Source organism: Salvelinus namaycush, chromosome 37 (assembly GCF_016432855.1).
Source record: "Salvelinus namaycush isolate Seneca chromosome 37, SaNama_1.0, whole genome shotgun sequence".
NCBI lineage: Eukaryota > Metazoa > Chordata > Actinopteri > Salmoniformes > Salmonidae > Salvelinus > Salvelinus namaycush.
In genome coordinates this window covers 28,041,437-28,053,978 of record NC_052343.1, presented here as the reverse complement: position 1 = coordinate 28,053,978, position 12,542 = coordinate 28,041,437, and the positions used below count along the sequence as shown (strand labels likewise).

General features: G+C 43.8%; 2 protein-coding genes across 3 annotated transcripts in view; one reads left to right on the top strand and one right to left on the bottom strand.

Annotated features, from left to right (window-relative positions):
- Nucleotides 1-8,178, top strand: part of LOC120031330 (juxtaposed with another zinc finger protein 1-like) — a 36,114-nt gene extending 27,936 nt beyond the window's left edge. Inside the window, exons 3-5 of the mRNA XM_038977037.1 lie at nucleotides 2,447-2,649; nucleotides 3,556-3,725; nucleotides 7,003-8,178. Of these exons, the coding sequence (XP_038832965.1) occupies nucleotides 2,447-2,649; nucleotides 3,556-3,725; nucleotides 7,003-7,176 (547 nt within the window). The 3' untranslated portion in view covers nucleotides 7,177-8,178. The remainder of the gene's footprint in view (nucleotides 1-2,446; nucleotides 2,650-3,555; nucleotides 3,726-7,002) is intronic.
- A 1,333-nt stretch (nucleotides 8,179-9,511) lies between these two features.
- The window catches only part of tax1bp1b (Tax1 (human T-cell leukemia virus type I) binding protein 1b), a 41,487-nt gene continuing 38,456 nt past the window's right edge, over nucleotides 9,512-12,542 (bottom strand). For both annotated transcript variants that reach the window (XM_038976249.1, XM_038976250.1), the window contains one exon: nucleotides 9,512-10,544. In XM_038976249.1, coding sequence (XP_038832177.1) covers nucleotides 10,340-10,544 — 205 coding nt within the window. In that variant the 3' untranslated portion in view covers nucleotides 9,512-10,339. The remainder of the gene's footprint in view (nucleotides 10,545-12,542) is intronic.

Sequence of the window (12,542 nt, the reverse complement as noted above, 5' to 3'; positions counted from 1 at the left end):
TCCCCACAAAAGGGCTTTATTATAGACAGAAATACTCCTGAAGAATACTATTTGTTCAGTGTATATACCAATCAGACCTTGAACCATGTCTCAAAGGATCATGGTTATGAAATCCCTAATGGTATTCTTATGGTTCAGTGTAAACTGTCCTAACTCTGGCCAGAAAAGGCATGAATGACCAAATGTCATGAGTAAATAGTAGATTTACATTTACATTTAAGTCATTTAGCAGACGCTCTTATCCAGAGCGACTTACAAATTGGTGCATTCACCTTATGATATCCAGTGGAACAACCACTTTACAATAGTGCATCTAAATCTTTTAAGGGGGGGGGGGGGGGTTAGAAGGATTACTTTATCCTATCCTAGGTATTCCTTAAAGAGGTGGGGTTTCAGGTGTCTCCGGAAGGTGGTGATTGACTCCGCTGACCTGGCGTCGTGAGGGAGTTTGTTCCACCATTGGGGTGCCAGAGCAGCGAACAGTTTTGACTGGGCTGAGCGGGAACTGTACTTCCTCAGAGGTAGGGAGGCGAGCAGGCCAGAGGTGGATGAACGCAGTGCCCTTGTTTGGGTGTAGGGCCTGATCAGAGCCTGAAGGTACGGAGGTGCCGTTCCCCTCACAGCTCCGTAGGCAAGCACCATGGTCTTGTAGCGGATGCGAGCTTCAACTGGAAGCCAGTGGAGAGAGCGGAGGAGCGGGGTGACGTGAGAGAACTTGGGAAGGTTGAACACCAGACGGGCTGCGGCGTTCTGGATGAGTTGTAGGGGTTTAATGGCACAGGCAGGGAGCCCAGCCAACAGCGAGTTGCAGTAATCCAGACGGGAGATGACAAGTGCCTGGATTAGGACCTGCGCCGCTTCCTGTGTGAGGCAGGGTCGTACTCTGCGACTGTTGTAGAGCATGAACCTACAGGAATGGGGTCACCGCCTTGATGTTAGTTGAGAACGACAGGGTGTTGTCCAGGATCACGCCAAGGTTCTTAGCACTCTGGGAGGAGGACACAATGGAGTTGTCAACCGTGATGGCGAGATCATGGAACGGGCAGTCCTTCCCCGGGAGGAAGAGCAGCTCCGTCTTGCCGAGGTTCAGCTTGAGGTGGTGATCCGTCATCCACACTGATATGTCTGCCAGACATGCAGAGATGCGATTCGCCACCTGGTTATCAGAAGGGGGAAAGGAGAAGATTAATTGTGTGTCGTCTGCATAGCAATGATAGGAGAGACCATGTGAGGATATGACAGAGCCAAGTGACTTGGTGTATAGCGAGAATAGGAGAGGGCCTAGAACAGAGCCCTGGGGGACACCAGTGGTGAGAGCACGTGGTGCGGAGACAGATGAAACAGTTACTTATCCAAACGGTATGACCGTTTGGAGGTTTGAGGTCTAAGTCCATGCAACAGTAGAGGCGTGACAGAGGTAAGAACATGCCTTCAGCTCACTCAACTGCTAGTCTGAAATGTCACCAATGGTGCTATCCAATAGGATCCTTTTCTATGGCACAACTGGTTGGTACGTTGTCAAGAAGGGCGGCCACGTGTGTTTGCGATCAGAATACCTCTGGTTGGAGCCCAGTAAGGGGACAGGGACAGTGGAGGAAGAAAAGCTTTTAGCAGCGAACTGACGTCGGTTTCATAGGGCCATGCACTTCAGCTTCCGAGGGAATCTGGTCCGTGTGTGTGTGTCTGTGTGTGTGTGTCTCTCTTAGTTCCACTAGCAACTTCCATCTAGCAGCAGTCAGCCTCATCTGGTGGATAAGTCAGTTTAATTGTGTTAGCGTTGGGTAATAGGATGTTATATAGCCCTCGGTCCTACATTACTAGACCAAGATGACATTTCAATCTCATCCCAGTTCTCCATTCAATCACCATATCAAAGAGGTTTAAAAGGGCTGAGGCACTCTGAGGCAGCAGTGTAACTGTATAATAGAGGTCTCCCTGTCTTTAGACACACATCTTGATGTGGTTTCAGCTTTCATCTGTTCATTTCACTTCTGCTTTAACAGTGTCTGTGTGAACATTTCATTTTTATGACTTACGTTTACAGAATACTTTACAATGTAACCATGTTTGGTCAGAGATATAGGCCTTCTGTTAAACATGAAGTTTGGTCAGAGATATAGGCCTTCTGTTAAACATGAAGTTTGGTCAGAGATATAGGCCTTCTGTTAAACATGGGAGTGGTTTCAATGAATGATAGACTCAGAGCATATGTTGTACAGTGACTTCAGCGATATAAGTTTGTAACGGAGGAGGTTCTGTGAACAACCACGCTGGCGTGATGAGATTAACCTTGCCTAAGATCTGACTTATGTTAACTCCCTGAGCTAATAGCTAGGCTTTAGCCCAGCAGGCTAGCACAGCCTTGTGGCGTGCAAACCGAGTCGGTCATATAGGATGTGTGGTTGTGTGTCCTCATCCCTCTCTCTCTGGCCACTCCCTTGCCCAGGTTTATGACAGAGGCAGCGCGTCGGGAGCAGCCTGAGAGGCTGAAGAGGAAGGTGCACCCAAAGCTGTCTCAGTCTCTGACGGGCAGTCTGCCTCGTAGCAGTAACGTCTCCACTCCTCCCAGACGCAGCAGTGGGAACCTCACCCCGCCTGTCACTCCTCCCATCACACCCTCCTCCTCCTTCCGTAGCAGCACTCCTACAGGTAGGTTACCGTGACAACAGAGTACAGCACCGTCATCTAGGAGGCATGCGTCAGTAGTTTGTAATATGGATTATGTCACTTCATTGTCCCATATTTTGGTTTGGATCAGGAAATGCCTCTTAAGTTTCAGGAGAGGACATGGAGGTAATTCAGGGAAGATGGGTGCTGTAATGTCTCACAGTAGGGTCCTTAGAGAAGCATAGAGGGTTGACTCTCACAGTCAGTTGGTATAGTCATACACAGGGAAGGTACAGGGCTTATTTAATCAGAATCTCATCATTTTAAGTTGCCATGGTATTTGCTTACTTGTGTTCTTTGTTTGTGTCTTTCCCATGTTGCCACTTAGTAAGATATGCTGGGTTTTTCTCTCCTAGTTGCTGCTCCTTGTCTCTTTGGTTCTTGTGGTTGTGGAGCCAAATCTTATTTTGCATTGCCTTAACCCTGGGACCTTGTGAAACGGGCTAAATTCTTTCCCACAAAACAGCATTTTTTTCAGTCTCTCCACAAACTTGGGCTCAGTAACAAGGCAACAGTAGAACCCTGTGGGAACCCTACAGCCAGAACACATGTGGACGGCTTGAGTCTGAATCTGTCTCGGCACATCAGACGGTCCAAAACCCTTGAGGCTAGGATGCCCATGCCAGTCATAGGATACGTCCCAAATGGCAGTCTATTATAGTGCACTATGGGCCCTGGTCAAAACTAGTGCACTATATAGGGAATAAGGTACCATTTGGGACTCAGCCTTAGTCATTAACTGTGCTTGAATCAGAGCAGAGTACTGGAGCTGCTGAAATAGGAGTATTACTCTAATTGTTTATGGACGGCAGTAGGCACGTTTTATGACATTGTATTCTGATGGGTGTTGTGCACGTACCTGTGTCTGTATGTGTTTCTCCCCTCCAGGCAGTGAGTATGATGAAGAGGAGGTGGACTATGAGGAGTCAGACAGTGGTGAGTCCTGGACCACAGAGAGTGCCATCAGCTCAGAGTCTATCCTCAGCTCCATGTGTATGAATGGAGGAGAGGAGAAACCCTTCGCCTGCCCTGTGCCTGGCTGCAAGAAGAGATACAAGGTGGGCCAACCACACTCAGTCCATGAATCAATACCATGTGTAAATGCTCTGACATGTGATCAGATGATTGCAACCAGATAATACAAGACGCATGTTATTACCGAGTGTAAATGGGGTCTCATATCCTCTCCCTTGCACTGCCCCATGAATAGAGCCAGGGCTATTCCTGACCGCGTGACATGTCCAGGAAAAACCTCAAACAGCTTTTAACTAGAGCCCTGAGTTAAACTAAGAGCCAGTGTTTATTCATCAGGTCATGTGGTCAGGAAAGTATCCTGTCTCTACCTACCTGTCTGTGATATTGGCTAGATACAGAGTCTATGCTTTCTGTTTGAGTGACTGCTTCTCATAAGACTCCAAATGAAAACCATCCATTACCCAAGAACACCTCACGGCACAACGCCTCCCCTATTTGACCCAGATAGTTTGTGTGTATCTACTTATATGTAGGCCACGTCTGCCTTTTGTAAATTGATGTAGTTCTGTCCTTGAGCTGTTCTTGTCTATTAATGTTCTGTATTATGTCATGTTTCATGTTTTGTGTGGACCTCAGGAAGAGTAGCTGCTGCTATGTGATGTCTATATAACATCCCAGTTCAAATGGACGTCAAACACCTCCATGGGGTTCCTGCTGTTGAGAAAACAGTGTTACAGCATGTCAACATCTTGAAATGCATACATCCACGTCCACTGCAGTGATTTAGGGAGTTTTTACAGGATGTTCCATTCCCATCTGGTTTGGCTGTGTGTCCGGGATAAATGGGGATCAGCTTGAGAAAATGGCATTGCTGACGTGAATGACAGGATTATGGCTGATGACACAGTTAGTAGTAGACTCTAGACCACGTGTCAAACTCATTCCACGGAGGGCCGAGTGTCTGAGGGTTTTCCCTCCACCCTTGTCCTCCCCCCACCTGATTGTCTAGGTCTTATTTGAAAGGAAAAAAATAAAACCTGCAGACACCCCTGCTGTACAAGAAACATGATATATAGTTAGTAGTAGACTCTAGACTGTACAAGAAACATGATATATAGTTAGTAGTAGACTCTAGGCTGTACAAGAAACATGATATATAGTTAGTAGTAGACTCTAGGCTGTACAAGAAACATGATATATAGTTAGTAGTAGACTCTAGGCTGTACAAGAAACATGATATATAGTTAGTAGTAGACTCTAGACTGTACAAGAAACATGATATATAGTTAGTAGACTCTAGGCTGTACAAGAAACATGATATATAGTTAGTAGTGGACTCTAGGCTGTACAAGAAACATGATATATAGTTAGTAGTGGACTCTAGGCTGTACAAGAAACATGATATATAGTTAGTAGTAGACTCTAGGCTGTACAAGAAACATGATATATAGTTAGTAGTAGACTCTAGGCTGTACAAGAAACATGATATATAGTTAGTAGTAGACTCTAGGCTGTACAAGAAACATGATATATAGTTAGTAGTAGACTCTAGGCTGTACAAGAAACATGATATATAGTTAGTAGTAGACTCTAGGCTGTACAAGAAACATGATATATAGTTAGTAGTAGACTCTAGACTGTACAAGAAACATGATATATAGTTAGTAGACTCTAGGCTGTACAAGAAACATGATATATAGTTAGTAGTGGACTCTAGGCTGTACAAGAAACATGATATATAGTTAGTAGTGGACTCTAGGCTGTACAAGAAACATGATATATAGTTAGTAGTAGACTCTAGGCTGTACAAGAAACATGATATATAGTTAGTAGTAGACTCTAGGCTGTACAAGAAACATGATATATAGTTAGTAGTAGACTCTAGGCTGTACAAGAAACATAATATATAGTTAGTAGTAGACTCTAGGCTGTACAAGAAACATGATCTATAGTTAGTAGTGGACTCTAGGCTGTACAAGAAACATGATATATAGTTAGTAGTAGACTATAGGCTGTACAAGAAACATGATCTATAGTTAGTAGTAGACTCTAGGCTGTACAAGAAACATAATATATACAGTACCAGTCAAAAGTTTGGACACACCTACTCATTCAAGAGTTTTTCTTTATTTTTACTATTTTCTACATTATAAAATAATAGTGAAGACATCAAAACTATGAAATAACACATGGAATCATGTAGTAACCAAAAAAGTGTTAAACAAATCAAAATATATTTGAGATTCTTCAAAGTAGCCACCCTTTGCCTTGAATACAGCTTTGTACACTCTTGGCATTCTCTCAACCAGCTTAGTGGAACGGTATCAAATACATCAATCACATGGTTTCCAGGTGTTTGATGCCATTCCATTTCCTCCATTCCAGCCATTATTATAAGCCGTCCTCTCCTCAGCAGCTATGAACTCAATATACTTTAAAATGAGTAAAACCATTTTGAAACTGCATAGAAATTATATTGTACCTATATTCATACAGTATCTTGACTGTGTCCAGCTCACTGATAATCACTATATTCATACAGTATCTTGACTGTGTCCATCTGGATTGACAGCTGGATTGACTGTGTCCATCCAGCTCACTGATAATCACTATATTCATACAGTATCTTGACTGTGTCCAGCTCACTGATAATCACTACATTCATATACAGTATCTTGACTGTCCAGCTCACTGATAATCACTACATTCATATACAGTATCTTGACTGTGTCCAGCTCACTGATAATCACTCAAATGAAAGCTAGACAGTCGGGGGGGCATAAAAAATATAGGACAATTGTTTAGCAAATTTTTACAGAGAGGAAATATATTTTCAGTGCAGCCCCCGGAGAGCGTTGAAGACCGACTGCGGCCCCCGGGGCTAAATGAAACTGACAGCCCTGCTCTAGGCTGTACAGGAAGCACGCAGACATGAAGGACGTTGAGTTAGATCAGCTGACAGAAGACATCTGGACAAAGATTCTTGAATCCTTTGCGAGATGTAGAAATAATCAAGTATATTTTTATTCTATTCTGTCACTAGGCTGTACAGTAAACATGCAAAGAGCTGTGTAGAGCGTTGAGTCAGGTTTAGTTGACTGAAGACATCTCTAGGTGAATCTAGGCTACTATAGTGTGGTGAGACTCATGACTGTTATAGGAGACTGATCCAGTGTTCTCCAAATCCAGTTGAAGACCCTGATTGGTTGAATATTTGAATCAGATGTGTGTGAATCAGGGCTAGATCAAAGGGCCCTGTACACACCCAGTAGCACCCCAGGACTGGAGAACACTGGACTAATGCAAACGTTGCTTACTCTGCCCTCTCCCACTCTGTACTGTCCCCTCCCCCTCATTCAGAATGTGAACGGGATCAAGTACCACGCCAAGAACGGCCACCGGACACAGATCCGCGTCCGCAAGCCTTTCAAGTGCCGCTGTGGGAAGAGCTACAAGACGTCCCAGGGCCTGAGGCACCACACCATCAACTTCCACCCGCCCGTCTCCACCCACATCCACAAGATGCAGCAGTAGCACTGTCCCCACAGAAATAGAATCCCTTGAACATCATCCTGTTCTAGTGATTCTGTTTCTATGTTTCCATTCCACACACACACTTTCCTTCTTCTTCCAGTACACTACTCTTTTATTGCATGCTTTAAAATTACCTTATTTGTATTTTTTTTTTTATACATTTTTTGGAATGTATTTTCTTGACAGCTGTGTACTTTTTCACATTTGATAACGTTTTTGGCACATAGGACTTGCTGTTAAGATGATGATGCGTTTGAAAGCGAGCGTATTGCCACGTTCAAAACACCTCGGAACTCTCCGACTTCAGTGCAGGGATCTTTTTTCTTTTTTTTGTGACTGGGAATTCCGAACGGTCATCCAACTCGGAATTCCAAGTCGGAAACTCTGGCATCTTTCTAGAGCTCTGACTTTCCGACCTGAAAATCACTGACGACCTGTTTTTCCCCCCGCGAGTTCCCAATTGTCTTGAAAGCACCATGAGTCAAGGTTCACAGCCATGCTTCTGGGCTGTGTTCGGCAGAGCAAAACCCGGTGGAACATTTACATACAGATATGTTGTGTACATTGCAACCTAATGAATTTGACTCGAGTGTTCAGGTAATGCTGTGTTTGAAAAGGGGCATGGGAGTGGTGAGGCCAGGGGAGAAAGCAAGCATCACCACCACACCATCACAAAACGGAGGCAAGAAAATCTGAATGTTTGTAAAAGATGACGATATATTCCTGAAGGATGTATAGACTTTCATAATCAGGTGTAAAATAGTATTCCCTTTATATTTTTCTTGCCATGTTCTGAAAGTGTAGTTTTATGATTCACTTTGCTAGGATTTTCACTCAACTTGTTTTGTGTTTTAGAACTAAAAGACTCTCAGGTGACAATTCGCCACAAGCATTTCAGCACCACAATCCTGCCCATGTGTTCTGATAGGTGCGTCCCAAACGGCGCCCTGGTCAAACAAAAGTAGTGCACTATATAGGGAGCCATTTGGGAAACACACAGTATTTTAGAATCAGCTGTAATGCTGTTCACTGGAATCTTGTGTCACAGGAGTCCCAGTTATCCAGAGCCCTTCAATTCTAGGGTGCTGATCAGTTATCTTCTTCGCCAAAGCCGTTTGAAGCATTTAAGCACTTTGTAGTAACCAGTTGCCAACAGAATTAGGATGGTTTTCGTTGCCAATAACTCTCTGCTGCTGCACACACCAACCTGACATGTAGCAGTCACAGGAACTAGAGAGAACCAGACCGGAAGTACTCAACTTTTCCAAGGAGTTTTACATTTGTTCAGATCTCCAGTGTTTCCTGTGGTGAGATTATGTATCTGGTTGCCTTGAATTGTAGACCACAAGATTGAGTTCCAATGCAGTAAGTATCTGTGTATAGCTTCATAGTGACTCTTCAGGAATGGCTAACTTGAACTAGAGTAGACATTCTTGTCAAAATAAAAGATGGCCAGATCTCACTTCTGGTCTATTTCTCCTCTTTTGTCCCTCTAGTCTCTTAATGTAGTCTAATAAAAGGTACTGTGTCATACTGGTGATCAGAGAGAGCAAGGGGCTAATCAACAACCCATCAAAACATCACCACTGCATGGAAATCAATGTCCTTATGGAACTACACGTTAAGTGTGCGTTCCAAATGGTAGCCTATTCACTCTAGTCCATAGGGCTCTGGTCAAAAGTAGTGCATTAAATGGGGAATAGGGTGCCATTTGGAATGCAGATGGTCATTGACAGTATTATACTGCCAGTACATATGGTATTTGATATGTGTATAGTAAATGTATTGTCTCAAGTGCATTAAATTATATTTTCATATGTTTCTGGAGAATGATGACCCTTACTGTGTGTGTGTATTTATATTTACTTTACCCGTATTTAACTAGGCAAGTCCGTTAAGAACAAATTATTTACTGATTTAATTAATGACGGCCTACCGAGGAACAGTGGGTTAACTGCCTTGTTCAGAGGCAGAACGGCAGATTTTTACCTTGTCAGCTCAGGGATTCCATCTAGCAACCTTTTGGTTACTGGCCCAAAGCTCTAACCACTAGGCTACCTGCCACCCCTACACTCTAACCACTAGGCTACCTGCCACCCCTATAAACTAAGGCAACAGCAGAGGTTGTTTTGTAGCTGACGGTGATGTACAAAACTAGCTGCTTTAGGAATGTAGCTGCTATTACATTACAACTGCCTCTGTGTGCCTGGACATTTCTGCACCATTACAGATGTTGTACATTTAAAACATTGAGACGCAGGTCTGCTTTACAAAGTAGCCCTGACTGAGTATGTACATGTAGAAGTAAGTGGCTATATTATAGTCTGATACTCTATATTGTTCCAAACAGACTTTATTAGTTCAGATTTCATTACATGGGACTCAAAGAAATCAAAGGTTTTCTATAATCGTGAAATAACAAAGAATAGTTTCTGATCTAACAGAATCCTGGCATGTTAATCAGTAGCGATAGGTGAAACATGACTTCTTTATTCAGACAACCAAACCAGTGGAGAACTAAATCATGAGAATCAACTGACACTCAAATATAACAGCTCTTTCTAACCAGACATACACATACTGAGAAAGCTTATAATGCCGTTGGCTCTTAAAATATGATTCTAAAATAGATGATTTAAAGATAATATAATCAGGTTGAGAAGCAAATGATTTGTCCCGTCTGTCTGCATATAGTGCACCGAGGCAGTTGCTTTCTAAACATAATGAATACCTGAATTTTACTATGACGCTCAGGGGAAAGCATTTTGGTTGGAACAGTTCAAATGCATGTTTTGGTAAAACGCTTGATGTAGCTTACTTTCCCTGACTTCACGTAGTGTCTGGGACTGATCAAGTGGTCAGCCATAGCATTTCACATCACTAATAGAATCAGAGGAATAACAAATAAATGGGACACTTCATGTTAAAGAAGCTATTATTAAAGACTGATTCAAACAGATATATAGCCCTGGTCTGAATTATACATCAAATCAGAGCACCAATCACACTGCCGAATATGAAGACCTTTTCCCTAGTTAATAAAATACGCTAATCAAAACGTCACCGGTCCTAAAAGTGAATCAGAATGAGATCGTCACACCTGTTACATGTGGCAGGGGGAAAAGGCAGTTTCATTTCAGTGGCGACTGACAGAAAATGAAGTTTAGTCAAAGTTGAGCACGTTGGCGGAGTCAAAGTGGGTGAGCACGTGGTTCTCAAAGATCTTCTGGTCGCAGTCGAGGGGGAACTGCTCGCTGCACATGGGGCACACCTTCCAGTGGCTCTCTACATGCTCCACAAACTTACTCTGGTCGTAGTTGGGCGGGAAGATCAACTCACACAGTGGACAGCGCATGTGGACGTTCACACTGCACAGAGGAGAGAGAGAATGGAGTTAGGAAGAGATGGGGAAAGAAACAAAGCAAGATTAGAGAGAGAAGGTATTGAGAGAGCAACCAAGAGAGAAGGTATTGAGAGAGCAACAGAGAGAGAAGGTATTGAGAGAGCAACAGGGAGAGAAGGTATTGAGAGAGCAACAGGGAGAGAAGGTATTGAGAGAGCAACAGATAGAGAAGGTATTGAGAGAGCAACAGGGAGAGAAGGTATTGAGAGAGCAACAGGGAGAGAAGGTATTGAGAGAGCAACAGGGAGAGAAGGTATTGAGAGAGCAACAGGGAGAGAAGGTATTGAGAGAGCAACAGGGAGAGAAGGTATTGAGAGAGCAACAGGGAGAGAAGGTATTGAGAGAGCAACAGGGAGAGAAGGTATTGAGAGAGCAACAGGAGAGAAGGTATTGAGAGAGCAACAGAGAGAGAAGGTATTGAGACAGCAACAGAGAGAGAAGGTATTGAGAGAGCAACAGAGAGAGAAGGTATTGAGAGAGCAACAGAGAGAGAAGGTATTGCGAGAGCAACAGGGAGAGAAGGTATTGCGAGAGCAACAGGGAGAGAAGGTATTGAGAGAGCAACCAAGAGAGAAGGTATTGAGAGAGCAACAGAGAGAGAAGGTATTGAGAGAGCAACAGAGAGAGAAGGTATTGAGAGAGCAACAGAGAGAGAAGGTATTGAGAGAGCAACAGAGAGAGAAGGTATTGAGAGAGCAACAGGGAGAGAAGGTATTGAGAGAGCAATAGGGAGAGAAGGTATTGAGAGAGCAACAGGGAGAGAAGGTATTGAGAGAGCAACAGGGAGAGAAGGTATTGAGAGAGCAACAGGGAGAGAAGGTATTGAGAGAGCAACAGGGAGAGAAGGTATTGAGAGAGCAACAGGGAGAGAAGGTATTGAGAGAGCAACAGGGAGAGAAGGTATTGAGAGAGCAACAGAGAGAGAAGGTATTGAGACAGCAACAGAGAGAGAAGGTATTGCGAGAGCAACAGGGAGAGAAGGTATTGCGAGAGCAACAGGGAGAGAAGGTATTGAGAGAGCAACCAAGAGAGAGAAGGTATTGAGAGAGCAACAGAGAGAGAAGGTATTGAGAGAGCAACAAGGAGAGAAGGTATTGAGAGAGCAATAGGGAGAGAAGGTATTGAGAGAGCAACAGAGAGAGATGGTATTGAGAGAGCAACAGGGAGAGAAGGTATTGAGAGAGCAACAGAGAGAGAAGGTATTGAGAGAGCAACAGAGAGAGAAGGTATTGAGAGAGCAACAGAGAGAGAAGGTATTGAGAGAGCAACAGAGAGAGAAGGTATTGAGAGAGCAACAGAGAGAGACGGTATTGAGAGAGCAACAGAGAGAGAAGGTATTGAGAGAGCAACAAGGAGAGAAGGTATTGAGAGAGCAACAGGGAGAGAAGGTATTGAGAGAGCAACAGGGAGAGAAGGTATTGAGAGAGCAACAGAGAGAGAAGGTATTGAGACAGCAACAGAGAGAGAAGGTATTGAGAGAGCAACAGAGAGAGAAGGTATTGAGAGAGCAACAGGGAGAGAAGGTATTGCGAGAGCAACAGGGAGAGAAGGTATTGCGAGAGCAACAGGGAGAGAAGGTATTGCGAGAGCAACAGGGAGAGAAGGTATTGAGAGAGCAACCAAGAGAGAAGGTATTGAGAGAGCAACAGGGAGAGAAGGTATTGAGAGAGCAACAGAGAGAGAAGGTATTGAGAGAGCAACAGAGAGAGAAGGTATTGAGAGAGCAACAGAGAGAGACGGTATTGAGAGAGCAACAGAGAGAGAAGGTATTGAGAGAGCAACAAGGAGAGAAGGTATTGAGAGAGCAATAGGGAGAGAAGGTATTGAGAGAGCAACAGAGAGAGATGGTATTGAGAGAGCAACAGGGAGAGAAGGTATTGAGAGAGCAACAGAGAGAGATGGTATTGAGAGAGCAATAGGGAGAGAAGGTATTGAGAGAGCAACAGGGAGAGAAGGTATTGAG